Raw genomic sequence first — 18,160 nt, forward strand, 5'->3', positions numbered from 1 at the left:
TCACGCTCGTGCAATGGAGCACGAGCGTGAGAGGCTGGTTATCGAGGCTGGTTGTCATCCGCCGTGACACCGCTCTCCTCAAGCAGGGCGGTGTGGCCGGGAATCCAGGAACCATTGCAGTAGTTTTCATCGAACTTCTTGCCTCGTCGAGCTGCATAGCGCCCCACTTACCGTGTTGGGAGCACACATTTGGACGGCTATCAGCAGGCCCATCATACAATGTGTTCTGTGGACAAGTACATGTGTGCGATTCCCTAGCTACTCCAGTTTCAGAAAAAAATAAAGAAAAAAAAGCTGGAAAAAGCTGGAAAAAAGCTGGAACTCCTGCTCCCCCCCCCCTCCCCCCACAGAGGCTCGAAATATTTACAGCGAAACGAAACAGTCTGAGACACATCAGAACGTACCGCTAGCCGTCGCAACTGCTGGCCGCTGTATATTCACAGAACACCTGTATATTTTGGAACACAGAGGACTCCGTGTTTTAGAAAGAGGATAATGATGTCGATAGGCTGTTGCTGACCTCGAATCGGATTGAGCAAAAACTATTAAAAAAAGTGATGACGCAGCACATGTTTAACAAAAACTACTTGCTATAAGAACAAGGCGTTTTTTATGCATAATGAAACATAAAGATGTAGCATTTGATCATTTTAAAATAAAAACTTGGCACCAACGAGGGCGCCTTTACAAGAAAGTGCTTTCTTTACAAGAAAGTGCAAGGGAAAAAAATGGAGAAAATGAGGGTTGCCCAGAGTAAACTGCTGATGAGAATCGCCGAGCTCGAGACTGCGTTGGCGACAGAGCAAGAGAAAACGAGGGCAATGGGAGAAAGACTGAAGTCCGCCGAGGAAGCGCTAGCGAAGCTGAACAAAGGAGCGACCTACCGAGAGAACAGTAGGGAACCGACAACCAGAACGGTGGAGAAGGAAAAGCAAGCAAGTTTGGAAAAAACAGGTTTAGCCGGTTAAACTGTCCCAAAGCCCAGCTTCAGCGAGGTAGTGGTGGGGCAGGGAGGGAACAAAGCAGCCGGCGTCACAGGTGCAAGTAGCCCCCAGGTGCAGAACGCTCCAGCTGAAAAGTCACAGCATGTGATAATCGCTGGGGACTCGAATTTAAATCGATGCACAGAAGCCATCAAAAGCCCCGTGTACATGGACGCGAAGGGGGCGGGCTGAGTTGAGTGGCGGGTTCAGCTTACCTCGACGCGCCCGATTTTATATGAACTCGCACGGACGAGTTGAGGTGAGCGGTGATCGCAGCGACGCTTTGCGTCGAGGCGAGCCGAAAGCCCGTCTTCCGGTACCGGTTTCCGCTCCTCCAAGCCTGCGCCCTCGCCGCTGTGGGCTGCGGTTGTTTACGCAGTTGTCGCTCCGCCACCGCGATGGCTGTCTTGGTATTTTTTTTCAGTTTGCACCAGCTGTACTTTACGGTTGTGTTGGTGTCTTGGCTAACACTGCACAACGTGATGGCAGCAGTGGTTGTGTTGCGGCACAGCGCTCGCCGCAGGCGTATCCGCAGCCTGACGCACCGTCCCCTGTTCACCCCTTTTTTGACGCTTGCTATCAAGCAAATCACTCAGTTTTTTCTTGTTGACTAAAGCTAGCAACGTCGTTATTTCATCATCTGTCCACATGGTGCGTGGAGTCTGCGAGGATGTCATCGTGCCTAGCGCGCGCGTACCGGCCGACAGAGAAAGAGCAACGTCGGAGTGATGGGGACAAAAGAAGCGGAGACCACGATGGGCGGGAGAGGTCACGAGCCGTCGACTCAGCGCGACCGGTTATACATGCCCTTTCTGAGCGCGGCGAGTTCGGTGAACCTACCCCCTGTCTCCAGGTCGACGGGACTCGCCGCGACGACTCTGCGCCCCGACGCGTCCGCTTATACATGGGGAGGGCGAGTCCAGAAAACCTGTTTATTTCGACTCAACGCGCCCTCGTCGGGTCAATGTAAACGGGCCTAAAGAGAGGGTAAGAGGTGACAAGAGGGTTGCAGTAGGGGCGTTCCCAGGACGCAAGCTGGAAGCAGTCATGAGGCAAGCGAGCGCAAAGCTCGAAATGACAGCTGATAGACGAAACCTCGTGATAATTTCAGGCCGTTTAAACGATGTCCTAAATGAAGATGCAGCAGGACTAGCAGCCACACTGGCGAAAGGCGTCGATGACATGCGCGCCACTTCTCCTAAGGTACAGGTAGTGATATGCACGATACCGGAGGTACGGCGCGTGATAGCAACCTGCAAAGAGCGGTGGTCAACGCAAACCAAGAGATATGGCGGATGAGTCGAGAGAAAGGCTTTGACGTGGTGGAAATAAACAGAGAGGTTCATAGGTGGGGTGGTTTTCAACGACACAGAATTCACTTCGATGGGCGGCTAGGTCATGAGGTGGATTGGCGACTTCCAGGACGCGCAGTAGCTTTTTTGGGGGGCAAGCGAGCCCTTCGGGGTGCAGGATAGCTAGTAACGAGGAAAACAACCAGGGAGACTCTTCGACAGGTGTTATGAACAGATACGATTTCAAAGTGGCACCAAATGTGTAAGATAGGTAGAGTCCGGGGCATAAATCGACGTAGCCACGAGCGCCGAGCCAACTCAGACATAGGGTATATTAACATGTAGGGTGGTAGGAACAGGCTGAAGTGGGAAGAGATAGAAGAACAGCTAAGGGAAGAGAGGCCGATAGTACACAGTTTTGTGGAAACACATCTCAGGGACATGGAACAACCTCCGAACAATCCGGACTACGCGTGGGAATATTGTAATAGAACAGAAGGCAGCAGAAAGGGGGTTGGTATTGGGGCATTCATTCATAAAAGTACAGACTGGCAAAGGGTCAAGCAGGAGTGCAAGGAACATTTATGGCTAAAAGGGAAAGTGGCAGGTCAAATGACACTCCTTGGTTTCGTGTACTTGTGGACGGGAGCAAAGGCCAGAGAGGAAAACCAGGCAATGGTAGAGTGTATATCAAAGGACATTCAGGAGTTAGGAAGAGAGTGCGAGATAATTATACTAAGAGACATGAATGCGCACATAGAAGATATAGATGGGTATACCGACCCGACAGGCAAAATGATCATGGATATGTGTGAAAGGCTTGATTTGATCATTTGCAACAGTACCGAGATGTGTGAAGGGCAAATAACATGGGAGGTAGGAAGGCTTCAGTCGACGATAGATTATGCACTGATGTCACATAGGATGTATGATAAGCTCAGGGGAATGCACATAGATGAAGGTGGCTCCAGAAGTCTGGGTAGCGATCACAAACGTATCAAGCTAAGTTTTGGAAGAGCAGTGAAAGTGGGAAGGAGACAAGATGAGCAACTACAGGAAAATTTTTATCCAGAAAGGCAAATTGAAATAGCCACTAAACAAATTGAGAAAGTAATCACGGAGGATAATAAGACAGTGTGGACATACACGAATCTAATTAGACTCTTTGAGCTAGAGCTTGCTAAGACGCGTGACAAGTCAACCCGGAAAAGAAGACACAAACCCAAAAGTTGGTGGGATGAGGAAGTTAAGAGAGCCATAGCAAAACGTCAGGAAGCCTCTAGGGAACACAGACATGCTAAGCAGCAGGGTGAACCGACAGATGATGTTGAAAGAAAATGGGCAACCTTTCTGAGCTGTAGAAGGGATGCATCACTTCTGATCAATGAAAAGATTAGAAGGAAGGGAGCTCAGTGGCTGGCAGAAGTACACAAAAAAGATAGAAAGGCAGCTGCGAAATTTTGGAACCATCTAAACTCCCTAAGAAATGAGACGAGCCTAGAGCAGAGTTTTATAACTACAGCCCAAGGTGCCAGGCTAGAAGGGGACGAAGCTATTGAATATATAAGAACAAGGGTGACAGCAAAATTTCAACAAAGAAGTACTTTATTCACCACAATAGACAAGGACAAATCAAGTGGTGCAATGGCTCCATTTTCACAACAAGAGTGGGAAAGGGCTGATAAAAGGGTTCCTAGTAGTACATCAACAGGCCCAGATGGCATTCCAATTAGGCTGATAAAGACATTAGGTCCGAAGTCTAAGCAGGCTTTGAGAGAGGCAGTGAGCACAATAATAATCAATGGTGAAGTTCCCGATGGATGGAAACTTAGCAGGATGAGCATGATCTATAAAGGAAAGGGGGACAAAGCTGACATAAACAACTACCGTCCTATAACAGTGACATCAGTGGTCTACAGGCTGGCGATGCAGATTATAAAGGAAAGACTGCAGGCGTGGATAGAGGATGAGGGGGTGCTGGGGGAACTGCAGAATCGGTTTCGGAAACACAGGAGGTTGGAAGACAATCTGTTCTCACTGACGCAGTGCATCGAAATAGCAGAAAAGGAACACAGGCCCCTGTGGCTAGCATTTTTGGATATCAAGGGAGCGTACGATAGCGTGGTTCAAGAGGAATTGTGGGGAATACTGGACACACTAGGCGTAAAACATGTAGTCACTAATCTTTTAAAGGGTATCTATAAAGGTAACAAGGTAGTTATAAAGTGGGGAAAACAGGTATCCAAGCCTGCAGAGGTAAAACGGGGGCTTAGGCAGGGGTGCCCCCTGTCACCCTTATTATTCACGATGTACCTAAAAGGACTAGAGGCAAAAATAGAGGGAAGTGGACTGGGCTTCAACCTCTCTTTAGTCAAACAAGGAAAACTTAATGATCAGGCACTACCAGCATTAATCTACGCAGATGATATAGCTCTAATGGCCAACAACAAGGAAGATTTGCAGAGATTGGTGGACATCTGCGGTAATGAGGGAGATAGGTTAGATTTTAGATTCAGTAAGGAAAAATCAGCAGTCATGATTTTCAATAACGAAGGTAGTGAGCTTAGAATACAGGAGGCCACGCTAGAGATAACAGATAAATACAAATATCTGGGCGTATGGATAAGCAATGGGACCGAGTATCTGGGGGAACACGAGATATACGTGACGACTAAAGGTAACAGGAATGCAGCAGTGATGAAAAATAGGGCGCTGTGGAATTACAATAGGTATGACGTTGTGACAGGAATATGGAAAGGGGTCATGGTTCCTGGGCTGACGTTCGGCAATGCGGTCTTGTGCATGAGATCAGAAGTTCAAGCAAGAATAGAAATTAAGCAACGTGGAATAGGTAGGCTTGCTTTAGGAGCTCACGGGAATACACCAAATCAGGGAGTACAAGGTGATATGGGATGGACATCATTTGAGGGCAGGGAAGCTTGCAGCAAGATAAAATTTGAGAAGCGATTGAGAGAAATGGGGGAGGAGCGTTGGGCTAGGAAGGTTTTCAGCTACTTGTAGATGAAGAATGTCGATACAAAATGGAGTAAGCGAACCAGGAAGTTGACTGGTGAATACTTAGAAAACAGCAGGTGGCCAAACCAAAAAGAACTATCAGTTAAGAAGAAAGTGAAGGAAACGGAGACTGACATGTGGAGAATGGGCATGATGAAGAAGTCCGCACTAGAGATCTATCGAACTTTTAAGCAGGAAATTGCCAAGGAAAGGATCTATGATAATACTCGGGGTAGTTCTCTACTGTTTGAGGCCAGGACGGGAGTACTGCGAACCAAGACATATCGGGCCAAATACGAAGGGGTAGACACAGTATGCAGTGCGTGTGGAGAGGAAGAAGAAACTGCCGAACACTTGATAATGTTCTGTAAAGGGCTTCACCCTATAGTTCAGGATGATGGCGCAGAGTTTTTCAAAGCACTGGGGTTTACGGAGAGGGGGGGGGGGGGCAAAATAGATTTTAAGCGGGTAGACTTAACTAGAAGGAGGTTATCTGATTGGTGGCTAAAGTCAAGGCACAAGTGAAAATGAAGCCCTTCACTGCAAAGCACCCGTCCAACTTTACTATTTAAAGAAAAAAAAGATAAATCTAGTGGCTAGTTCACTAAGTATTACGGCTAGGTGGCGTTAGCCGCCGCCCGATCTAAAGGGTACAGCCACATACATCCATTCATCCAGCAATAGTGCGAGTGGCGAGATACCTTTTTCCTTCCTCCGTGGGCGAGAGAGGTTAGTAGATCCAATGTGGGTGTTCGAAGCAGAAACGCGCCGCGGTTGATTTTTTCGCCCCCTACAGATGATCACTTGAACTTGAGAGTTTGCGGGGCCTGGTAAACAGTGCGAAATGGTAGGTGCCTGCGATGTGTGTTGGTGGTGAAAACTTCGACAAAATCGTGGCCATGGCTTAGGCCGCCCCCAATGAGGACCGGAGATCCTGTGTCATCTCTGCTTCATGCGATTGCTGGATGCCCAGTTGAACCTGGAAGTTGGAGCTAGCGCGGCCGTCCACCGCGCTGCAGCTTGTGTGTGCGCCATGAAGTTGCTCAGGATGAAGTGCGGATTATTGTTGTTGGACGTACTGCATTTTCGAGATTGCAATGCCAAGCGCGGTGTTTTCAAAGGTGAAAGTGTCCGTGCTGCCGAGTTTTGCTTGACGCGAAGGGTAAAGTTGACGATGAAATAAATGTTTTTGCACAGTTCTACACGCCGAGCTGCGACGCCTGCCGACAGTCCCGATGTCTCGCACACTTCGACAGCGATGCGGGAATGGACGTGGGGGGATCGCTTGACCACTTTCAGAGACATCACGCAACACTACAGACTGAACGGATGCAAATATCCACCACCCCACGCCAAACTAAACAAGAAACAGCAGGTTGCCTGGAGACAACTACAGACGCACACGTACCCGAATCCGGTGATCCTTCGCCTCTGCTACCCAGGAATTTATACGTCCGACGCGTGTAAGGCGTGCGGAGCCAGAGCTACGCTGCAGCACATGCTGTGGAAGTGTACCGGTAACGCGCAGCAGTCCCCTACGAACCCGGTAGACATGGCAGTCTCGAACCGCGAGGCGCGATGGGAGGCGGCTCTGCTCAGCCACGACCTTGCCGATCAACTGTGGGCCGTCCGGCAAGCCCAGGATGCCGCCCGGGTCCAAGGACTCGAGCCCGTCACCTGGGCCGGGGTGCTTGTAGCCCCACCCCGCTCAATGACGCCGGACATGTTCAATAAAGGTTTTACTCACTCACTCAGTTCATGTGTGATTGACCGGACGCACATGCATGAAACCCATCTGCGAAGTGTTCTACGAATCCTGTCATCTCCGAAGGCCAAAGCTACTGCATTGCCGGCTGTTTAGTTAAGTGCAAATACGTACGGCCGTTCTCATCCGTTGCTACGTAAATGCTTCCATGCTGTCACAGGCTGTGAGTGTTATTTAACAAGGCAGACAAGCTGTTTTGTAGTTATATGGACTAACACCATCGGCACTTTGTCTGGGGCATCATTTATCAAGTGCTGATCGCCTAGAACATTGCGGTGGCACGTCAGTATTTTGAAGCGGCCTGCCGGTTACCTCGTCAGGTTTTGGTACACTGAGCGACATAAAAAAGTTTCCAGAGACTACGTTGCAGTGCGTCTTTCTGTCATCAAAACTTTGATAAACCGTGGAAACTAACACTCCTGACACCTGTGCCAGAGAAACCAATGCAGCCAGCAGCATTTGAGTTTTTCGTGTCCTTTCGCGTCTCGCCGTTGAATAGCAATAATTCGCAAAGCACTTTATTACAATAAATATAGGCGATTCTGCGAGAGTCATTAAACATCCAATATTAAAGGGCCTGTGGATAGGACCACCACCAGCAGCAAGTCAGGCTGACGGGAGGTCAATGAAGGGATGCAAATGTTAAAACAAAACACGCGCGAACAAAAAAAAAACAGAAAAGTAACAAAGACTGAAAAGAGGCTCCAACCACCAACCTCACCAGTTCTTATTGTGCCGCTTAACCTATTACGCCACAACAGCCAGTCAGTTCGGAACGATTAACAAGCCGGTTTTGTATTGTTGCCACGCTGAACCTAACATTTTTTTTCTTGCTTTTACGTTTGGACGTAACCTTTACTGCTTCTATCGTTACGTCTACACGTACCACTAAACACTCCGACTACTCAAACGAAGCGCGTAACCAGAAAAGTGCATGACGTCACTTCCGTGCGGCGCCGCAGCTGTTTCTGTGTGGGGGTGGCTCGTGCGCTGCGTTAGCTACGCTACAGTGTACTAGAATATTCTAGTACACTGTAGCTACGCGGTGCAGCAGTCTCTGCCATTTTTAAATTACATACCGCTCACTACGCGGTTTTCTTGGTACGAGTAGACGGCCTCATGCAAGCAACGGTGAAGTTCGCTCGCCGAAGCCATCGCGTGAATGAGGTTTACCTGCGCTAGCGACTGTTCGCGCGAAGGCAATCTACGTCGCGTTGCTCGTCGCTGTCGCGAGAATTTTCGCGGTTATGGGACTAGGCTTCAAAGTTGTCATTAATTGCTTCGCCCTTGCGGCGAAACTGACTTTTATTAATTTCGAACAACCGCGTCGTCGTCACCGAGGGGATGTCAGATGAGGCGTTGATGGAAACTCTCCGAGACCACGGTGACGACGGCTCTTCTGCGGTCGACTCGTCATGCGCTTCCGTTTTCCGCTGCGCCGCGAGTTCGCAGGCTGGTAGCTTTCGCGATAAGCTGATCAGTTTTAGTGGCACGACGGCGCGTTGAATGCAATGCAATGAACACGATAGGAAAAAAATTGTAATGGTATGTGAAGTAAGGCTGCAGCCAACTCTTTTGGATCGGATATCGCGGAAATCCTACAAAATGCTGGTCTGAGCAAGCAAATACGCCCTCTCCAGGGAGAAGTGCTCTTTTCACATAGTCCCTTCGCATTGAAACCGCACTGATACTTACGAGATAGCAAGTGTGCCAGCGATCGCTACCGCCCTTGAAATCGAAATTCATTATTGCTACGTGATTGACTCTGCCCCCCCCCTCACCCCCCCCTCACCCCCCCCCCGTCCCCGTGTTGTTTCGTGCTCGTTCAAGACGGGTGGTTTACTCTCTGTTTGAGCCTTCGATGGCGGTTCTAACACGCAGGAGATGTTATCTTATGCACTTTTCAGGTGATAGGAATGGCCCGACTGATTTGATTTCTGCTTCACCAGCATTCGCGCGCTTTTACCCGCTCGTGAAAGTTACGATGCGCGGTGGCATCTTATCAATGTGGACTTGTTACGGAACATGGCGGCGACAGAAAAAACCCGCCGAGTATGTCCATGTAATTGCTATCGCAATGATAACGCAGTCTTTTTACTGTAATACAAGTGTTTTCGGTTTGCTGTCCTTCAGTACCCTTCTTGTACGTTTAATTCGCGCATTTATTTTTCGCATTTTTGTACCAAACCTGCATATAACAAAATCCTCTTTATAAATAATTTTTCTAAGACTTTATCAATTTCGTTATATAAAAGTTTAACTGCACAAGTCTCATCCTCGCCGGGAGGCGAGCGGGTAGATTGGGTGGCTAAGGCAGCTTCCAGCTCCCTGAGCGTGAATGGGCGATCCAGGTCTGGGTTAGCTTCGCAAAAATAATATGGGTAGGAAGATGTGAGGGGGGTGGGAGATACAGATATTTTAAATTGTCAAAAACATTCAATGGAGTCCCTTGAGCAAGAGCTTTAGCTAGGGTGGGAGCAACGGCAGGCTTGGTACCTAAGAGAGACCTAAACAGAGACTTTGTAGAGCACGAGTGTAGTGCGGAGTCAAGGCCGTCACACAGCGTGTTTCAACGAGAGTGCTCGAGCGAAGTGCCGTAATCGAGGATTTCAGCCCACAGAGCATCAATGCGGGAGAAAAGTTGGATGTTATGTGGCCGGGAGCGGAGGGAGCGTTTCAAGGGTTGACGACATCGCCATAAACGAAGGAAGTGAGGATCAGGGTCAGGAATTGGGAGCCGAAAACGAGCTCGGCGACTACAGGATGTCATTGCTGCAGAGATCCGCGACGTCCAGTCACCGTAAGTTTCAAAGGAGTCAGACAAAAGGTTATTACAGAATGCTTCCCAGTCAGCGTAAGCGACTCGTTGTTTACGCCTGTTGTGGAAATGAAGGGTGGTGATGTGTATGAGAAAGTGATCATTGAAAAGGTTTTCTGCTGACACCTGCCAGTAAAAAGGAAGGGAACTCTGAGAGAAAGTGAGAGCAGGTGTAGTGGAGTGCTGTGAAACAGTGCCCGCTCGAGTAGGGGTGTCAGGGGTATTACGAAGGGTGAGATGGCGTTCCTGCGCGAGGCAGTGTAGAAGGCGACCGGGTTTGAGTGTTTGGGAGTAACCCCAGAGCCTATAGGGAGCAATAAAGCCACCCCCAAGGAGGATATGGGTGGTCAATGAAAGGGAGTGCAGGAATGTGCCAAGAGCACTAAACAAAGAGGATGTGACAGGGAGGTTGTAAAAAGACATCAGAGCGAGGGAAATACGGGTAGATGGTTGGTAATAGACCACACCGACCTAATTTCAGGACGGTGGAGGGTATGTATAGTGGTTAAACAAAACGTCATTGCGTACATAAATGGACGCAAGTGGCGTTTTCGTCTTAGGACAGGAATGCCACTTGGAGGTGATATGCACGGTAGCCCGGGACGGTAAGGGCCGTCCGAGTCTCCTGTATAAGGAGAAAATGGGGTAAGGTGGGGCGGGTGAGAGGATATTGGTGGAGAGGGGTCATATTATGACGAAAGTCCCGGCACTTACACTGCAAAATCTCGAAGTTCTTTTCACGTGCCGTTTAGGTCCTTGAAGTAGAAGAGGCACCTTCGCGTTTTTTGCCGGGGAAAGCGACTTGTGCAGGGAGTTAAGCATATAGGTGAAGATTTCTTGATGCTTGGATTGGGTTTCGAGGGTCGTAAGAATCTGGACAATCGATATTTCCAGCTGGACCAAACGAGTATTTCCAGCTGGACCAAACGCAGTGGCGGTGGTTTCGACCATGTCGGCCAATTTGGTTACATAGGAGCCGGAGGTCGGGGCGGTGAGTGTGGCAAGTTGCTTATTTAGCTCCGCGAGTTCAGAGGATGTGGTAGTTGCGAGTGTCTGCGTCAGTGCGAGTATTTTCTGTGGTAGCTCATATGAGACGCGCCGTTGCTCGCGCTCCATGGTTGCGCTCCAACATAGCCAGTCGCAGATTGAAGGAGCGGCTCTCATTACTCAAGGATGGTGAAGGTGTGTTTGATGAAGAAAGGCACACGGGAGGTGCGCCCTTCACCTTAGCGGCGTAGGAGCCCGGGGGGAATGTTGCAGGAGGTGAAAGGAACTCATGCGCTGAAGAGGAGGACGGCGAAGGCTGAGTGGCTCAGCGCATGGCTGTGCGACGGAGAAAAGCGGCTTTGGCACAATCTCGTTGCTTAGCTGGAAGGTAGGGACAGGTGGAGTCGAGAGATGAGTGAGTGTTGACTTGGCAATGGATGCACCAGGGTAGGGCGCAAACGTGAGAATCGGGATCTGCTGGTAGAGGAGACGCACAGCGGCAGCACTTGGCCGGAATGCTGTGCTGAGGGCATTGATGAGCATGGTGCCCTATAGCAAGACACCGAGTGCAAGTAGGGGGCTTAGGTTCATGTGGACAGCATCGAAAAGAGACGCGTTTAAAATAAACAACGCGAGGAATGCCAGTTTCAGCAAATGTTATGAGGACGGATTCCGTGGAGCCCATCATACGTGCAGCGAGTATGTCTGAAGTGAAGGATTCGAGGTTATGCAAAAGCTCAGATGATGTGAAATGTCCACCGACGTTGTGTGTCACGCCGAGAAATGATATTGGAGGACAGGGGGCATAGGGCTTATTGGTGATCAGCTTACGATTAAGTTCCAGACTTGCAAGGGACAGTAGGAGGTGGGCAGTGAGGGGCGAGTGTGTTTTCAGGAACACAAGGCTCTGAGCAGGTTTGGCCTGAAGGGTGACCTCTGCACTGGTCTTGGGAGAGAGGTATGTGGCGGCGATGATGGTAGCAAGCAGGTTGTACAGAGGCAGTTTTGGCGCGAGTGTTCCGGGTGGAAGTTGGATTCCGACGGTGATGAGCTCGGAGCGGGGGCGGGCGGTCGAGGCAGGTTTTCGATTGGCACTAACGGTGTTCGAGCTGCTTTCAGGGGATCGCGTATTGTCTTCTTTGGCCTGCAATCAAAAAGCGCTGCCTTAATCTGTGGGTATTTCCTAGACTAGGCCCACGGAAGACGTAATGCGTCTTCTTGGTGGCTTTCAGCTGCTCGTGCTGCTGTTGCAAGAAGTGAACAGAAAACTCTTCAACTCCAAAATGCCTGCTGACGGTTCTGTTGCTGTTCTTTTGAGCACGACCCATCACTTTCAACTTAAAAGCAGCAGCGTAGCTTCTACAGGGGTGCAACAGCCAAAATTGAATTTGGAGTACATTTCGGAGCAGCAAAATGTTACTTCTGGAGCATTAAAATATTAATTTGGAGAACGTTGTGGGAAGAAAAAGCCAAATTATATCATGAAAAAGCAAATTTGTCCCATTCTAAAAAAAAGAGGCTTACATTTAGAAAAAAAATCTATGCACAAAACATTCAACCAACCTAAATCGTGCACAGCGAACAAGCACTGCTATATCAATAAATGTAGTATTCTAAATTACCCCACTGAGCAAACAGTGATGGCCTTTAAATTTGCTGCACCTGTTGGACCCTTTCACCGACTCTGCAAATTCAAATGGGGCTCTGCCAAGCTGGCAACTTTCGAATTCGGGATATTCGGAAAACCGAAGAGTAGGGGTGGCAGAAAAAAAAAGTACTATTTTTTTTAGGGCGACAGCTTGTCATGCGCTGCTACAAATGATTGCCAGTAACTTTTTTAGATGTCAGTGATTATAGCAGTACTCAATTATGCTGCGCTACAAGCTTGAGTAATCGAACGAAATGTGCTGTGTCTTGTGACTAGCAATAACAGCCCCTTCCAAATCATATTGCACTTGTCTGCGGGACACTCGTGTATTATGCTGAAGCACCGTTCTGCACAAGTTTGAACAGGGCCAAGCAATTTTCTAACAGCTACACCCCCACGAAACCCCGCCCTCGCGTTTTCTTTGCCCAATAGAGGTTAGGCTTAGGGCACAACTTCTCGGCTCGCTTGCAAGGCGCGTTCAACCACATAAGTAACAACGGCGCGCCCCCGTCGGTCCAGTGACAGCGCTGGATATCAATCGCTGGAACAAGGCAACTTCAAGCGAGAAAAATGCTTTTCGTACCGTTGCTATTCCAACCAACTGGTAACTGGCAACGATGGTGCTCGCCGCATGTCTGCCTTTTCCGCTTGTGGATAACACGGAATACATCTCTAACATGCGATACTGCCTTTATTGACCAGGAAATTCATTTTTCCCGTGCAGCGTTGGAAGCTATGGCAATGCTTTTTTTTTTGCTTAAAGTTCTGGCATTCCCCCAATAGGTATCCCCTTTGGTTAGCAACCGATGGGCACGGGGCATTGTTAATTATGTTTATCTGGTCGACCCCGTATCACAACTGTCCTCACCTAACGAGTATAGAACTTATACCGTGGTTTAGGGTTAGGGTCTGCACGCTTGGTTCAATTTCCCGCTCAAATTAGCGCACCTGAGAAAATTAAGAGGCGGGCTGGGCGTTTTGGTGCAGCATGGCACAATTGCAGCAATTTTCATGGTTTTGGCACAATTGGCTCAGCTGTTGCACCCCTGCTTCGGTATCGACCCATTGTGTAACCACAACATAGACACAATGCATGCGCTGCACTGACTAGCACTAACACGCTACGTGTATTTGCGACTTCGGCTTGGCTTGGATTGAGGCTCCATGCATTAATAGTATGCATGATGCTGAAGAGATGGCAGAAGACTACATTCCTGCTGCAATTTTCAGATATGCAATTCTTACTCCGAAAAAAAAAAATCTAATTGTATATTTGTTGGGCTATTTGAAAGGGGGGATGATGCGAGTGTGAGGATTACGCGAGTAAATACAGTAACTGAAATAAAGAAAGAGAAGTTTTGTATCAGTACCCCTGTAGAAACACATCAATTTGCGCTCGTCTGTCCTCCCCTCTTGTTCATGTTTGAGCTTTGTGCCAATTTAAAAAAGAACACAAGCAGAAAAAAAGTGCGGCCAGTACATTTGCAATAGAACAATGTTTATTACAAACTGACAAAATCGCATCACTGGTGCCATTCATATGGCGACAGCTTGAAAGCAGCTGCTACAGTGGGTGCTCGTCTCGTTCACTTCCACACTGGTAACCCTGCTTGTTTCGGCAAGCCCAGGGCATGAGCTCGGTGGTGGTTCCAGTGACTACAGTACCCGTGGGCGTCACCAAGATGGCACCTGCACAGCCTCCCTGCGTCTTCAGTCTCATCCGTTTCAGCGCTTGTTCCATGGCCACAGTGGGAGACGAACCTAAGGCCATAATAACTGACAGTTCATGCTTTGTATCCAGGTAATTTCGTAATTTCCAGCATGAACAACCTTCAATATCAGTAGCAGTAAAACAAATAACTCACTCTAATATGAACTCCACTTCACAACTGCGAAGTAGCATTTTCAATAAATGCTCTCAACTTTGGTCTTCATTATTGCCACGTTTAGTTTTGTGTCTCACCAGTGAAGTGTTACTACTGCTTGGCGCAGGCCGTGGCACAATGTTTGTGAAACTTCCAGATCATTTTAGATAATTGCAATAGGATGGTACGCATGATGCGAGCAGTCTAGTTAATTCTAGAGTTGAGTTCACTAACTTGGCATTCCCCCAACATTGTAAGTCACCAACGAGGCCATGCCACGTATTCATTTCAACTGCCAAACAGAGCTTTGACTATGAAGCTTTGCTGCTGGAAGAGCAAAACAGTCATGTAGCAGCAGTTAAACAAATTGATCCAGCAGTGATTGAATGCTAGACCTAACTGTACCAACAGACAATGAAAGAAGAAACGTTAACTTCAGGCAGACTAGCATAATCAAATTTCCTCACACAAACTACGAAATGGAAGCAACACAATGAAGAAAGACACATGGAGAAGACATCAGTACAAAGTTATCAGCTGTTTACCGTAATTACTCGAATCTAACGCGCACCTTTTTTCCGGTTAAGTGATTTCATAAATCGCATGCGCATTAGAATCGAGTACGAAAAAAAAAAAAATACGGTCATTCTATTGTCATCGGCATTTCCAAAATGGCCGCCCCCTACGTGCGTCGGCATGGCACGTTGGGCATTTCTGCCTATGTGTTTCCCATGTGCGGCACTTCGTACGTGTGCTGAGGAGTTCGTCATCTTGTAGTGCATTAGCATCGACGGCATAAAAGGGCTGACTCCAAAAACTCGAGTGTACCAGAATGCCGCTTTTAAAAGAAAAGTCATCGCGTGTGCAGAAACGGACGGAAATCGAGCCGCATCGCGGTCGTTCGGAGTTCCTAAAACGTGCGTGCGGGACTGGCAGAAACAAAAGCAGAAGATTGTCGACAGAAAAGATTCACGCAAAGGCTTCAGTGGACCACAGCAGGGTCGGTTTCCGCAAATTGAAGAGCTGCTTGCCGAGTATGTGCTTGAGCAGCGAGCGGCACAGTGGCCCGTGACGACAGAACTGCTCCAAGTGCGGGCTATACAACTAGCCTTGGAAAAAGGGCTAATGCGGAGCCAGTTTAAAGCGAGCAGGTGCTGGCTAACTAACTTTAAGAAGAAGAAAGACTTTTCCCTCCGAAGGTGAACGGCCATCTGCGAAAAGTTTTGCGGAGGAGTGCAATGAAAAGCTGCACAGTTTTCAGAGGTTCATCCTAAACTTGCAGCACAACAACGGCTACCTGCTTGGGCAAATCTGTAATGCCGATTAGACGCCTGTTTACTTCGACATGCCTGGCACCACAACCTTCGAGAAGAAGGGGGCGAAGGAAGTACGCGTGCTGACATCGGTTCACGGTAAAACTACAGTGACGGCAATGCTCTGTTACACGTCAATGTGGGCACAAATTTCCTCCGTACCTCATATTTAAAGGGAAGATGCTCCCAAAAGGAGTCCTTTTTTTGAGTGGTGTGATCGTGTGGGCCAGCGAGAAAAACGGGTGCGCGTTGCAATTGATGTTTTACTTTTTTTTTCGTCGTGGAAATTGGGTGCACTTTACAATCGAGGGTGCATAAAAATCGAGTAAATACAGTAATACAGAGATAAACATGAGATACATACGGGCACTACATGCTTGTGAAGAGATGCCTTAGCTTATTCATATATCATGTTCATCACTGCAATAAACACTTGACAGATTGCACTGATGAGTTTTGCGTTTTCTTGTCATTGTCAGATTTTTTTTTAGTTTGTGTAAAAAAAAATTTGATCATGTTTAAAGAACTAGCACATTTTCAGCTTTTTCGTAAGCTTGCAAACACCAGCTAAGCGGAGTAGTGACAAAAGCTTGCATGTGGAGAACAGTAATGCTCTGAAATTCTCCGAATAAAAACAATAAGTATCCTATTTGACGAAGTGCTTTTCATGCAGGTTCCAGACCATTTTTACATATTATAATAAGTGTTTTGTATACTGTACAGTTTCACTTGGGGGTAGTAGCTAGCTTTTGTCTAGTTACTTCAATGCTTGTATAGAAGTATGATTGATACAGACATATAACCTCAAAGAGTGCAATAATGTGACCTCTAAGCATTACAATTTAGAGTGATTCATCATGATTTATGACACACCATTTACTTAGCCCCAGGAGTGAAGAGATGCCCTAGCTTCTTTGTGCAGAAATAAATTTTATCGTAAGATACTGACCGGCTTGTAAGCGCACAGCCATATCATAGGCCAGGCAGGACCTTGCAATGGCCTCACCATGGCCTGTTGTGGAGACGGCACACACCGAGTCGTCGGCAAATCCACCAGCGCCCACAATAGGGCTGTCACCCACCCGCCCACAACGTTGGCCCGTCAGGCCGCCTGTCGATGTGGCACATGCCACATGGCCGGCTGTATCGACTGCCACAGCACCAACAGTGTCATGCTCCCTGCGCAGAGGTCATGAAAGAAATGAAAGAAGGAGCAAAACTGAGAACTAGGGCTTGTTGGTGAAGCATTAAACAGCGCACATAAGTGACCAGTACACAGAATGGCAGCCGTTCTGTGTTCCCTTTCTGCGTCCTGAAAGAAAGAAACAGAATTTCAATAAGGGCCTGTTTATCTTTGTTAGACAATATTAACGATAGACAATAATACCAAGGAAAATATAGGGTTGTAGTAATTATCACATAAAGTAGAGTGGTAGAAAAGATAGCTTGCCACCGCCAGCAGGGAGCGAATCTGCAACCTTTGTATTGAGGCATCTGTGAGCTCCTGTCAAGCTGCCTCTCATAAAAGTATGATTTAGCACAGCTTTTTTCATGCACATCACAATGATACCTAGGCAGTGAGCAATGATATGGGCTGACCTAAATATTCTCACGCTCTTATGGCATCATGTAAATACTATCAACCTGCTTGAAGGAATTATGTTTGCTTTGTCGTACTCACTTATGGTTAACGTTGATGGATTGGTACACGGTGCTGTGGAAGCACTGGAGTTCCTCCAACCTCTGCTTGGCCTTTTCAGAGACCAAGGAGCCATTGGCAACCGGTGGTATGCCCATTTCCCGAGCAAAGTCATCTGCCCATGGTCCCACCAACAGTGCATGCTCTGTCTGCACAGAGCACCAGGAAAGTCGTCAAAATATAGTGACTGTCCCCAGCACAAAAAAAAGAGTTTGTAGGAGGTGATGCATTATTACAGATACACAGTGCAAAGTACTTTTCCAGTAGTATATCTTTATTTGATTGATTTGTGGGGTTTAACGTCCCAAAACCACCATATGATTATGAGAGACGCCGTAGTGGAGGGCTCCGGAAATTTAGACCACCTGGGGTTCTTTAACGTGCACCCAAATCTGAGCACACGGGCCTACAACATTTCCGCCTCCATCGGAAATGCAGCCGCCGCAGCCGGGATTTGAACCTGCGCCCTGCGGGTCAGCAGCCGAGTACCTTAGCAGTATATCTTTATTTAGCAATGAATGAAAAATTATAGCACAATTACTAAATTACTCTCTATACATCATCAACATTAAATGAACATGAACCAACTGACCAGATTTTCTGCTGCACATATAGGTGTGATGAGTAGTCACTTGTATTTTTCCACGTGCCAATGAAACAGAACAGAACATTTTGCGTATGCTATATTACAGCAGTCTCAGTAACCTATGGCATGAGCCAGCATAAAGTGCATACTCCAAATAAATGTAGGAAGGCAGCACTAGTGCCTACTTGT

General features: G+C 47.8%; 1 protein-coding gene across 4 annotated transcripts in view; it reads right to left on the reverse strand.

Annotated features, from left to right (window-relative positions):
- Positions 1-13,985: 13,985 nt before the first annotated feature.
- The window catches only part of LOC119167694 (isoaspartyl peptidase/L-asparaginase), a 36,509-nt gene continuing 32,334 nt past the window's right edge, over positions 13,986-18,160 (reverse strand). For all 4 annotated transcript variants that reach the window (XM_037419215.2, XM_037419217.2, XM_037419216.2 and 1 more), the window contains 3 exons: positions 17,368-17,534; positions 16,636-16,865; positions 13,986-14,269 (listed from right to left, as the gene is read on the reverse strand). In XM_037419215.2, coding sequence (XP_037275112.2) covers positions 14,073-14,269; positions 16,636-16,865; positions 17,368-17,534 — 594 coding nt within the window. In that variant the 3' untranslated portion in view covers positions 13,986-14,072. The remainder of the gene's footprint in view (positions 14,270-16,635; positions 16,866-17,367; positions 17,535-18,160) is intronic.

Source organism: Rhipicephalus microplus, chromosome 6 (genome assembly GCF_043290135.1).
Source record: "Rhipicephalus microplus isolate Deutch F79 chromosome 6, USDA_Rmic, whole genome shotgun sequence".
Classification (NCBI taxonomy): Eukaryota; Metazoa; Arthropoda; class Arachnida; order Ixodida; family Ixodidae; genus Rhipicephalus; species Rhipicephalus microplus.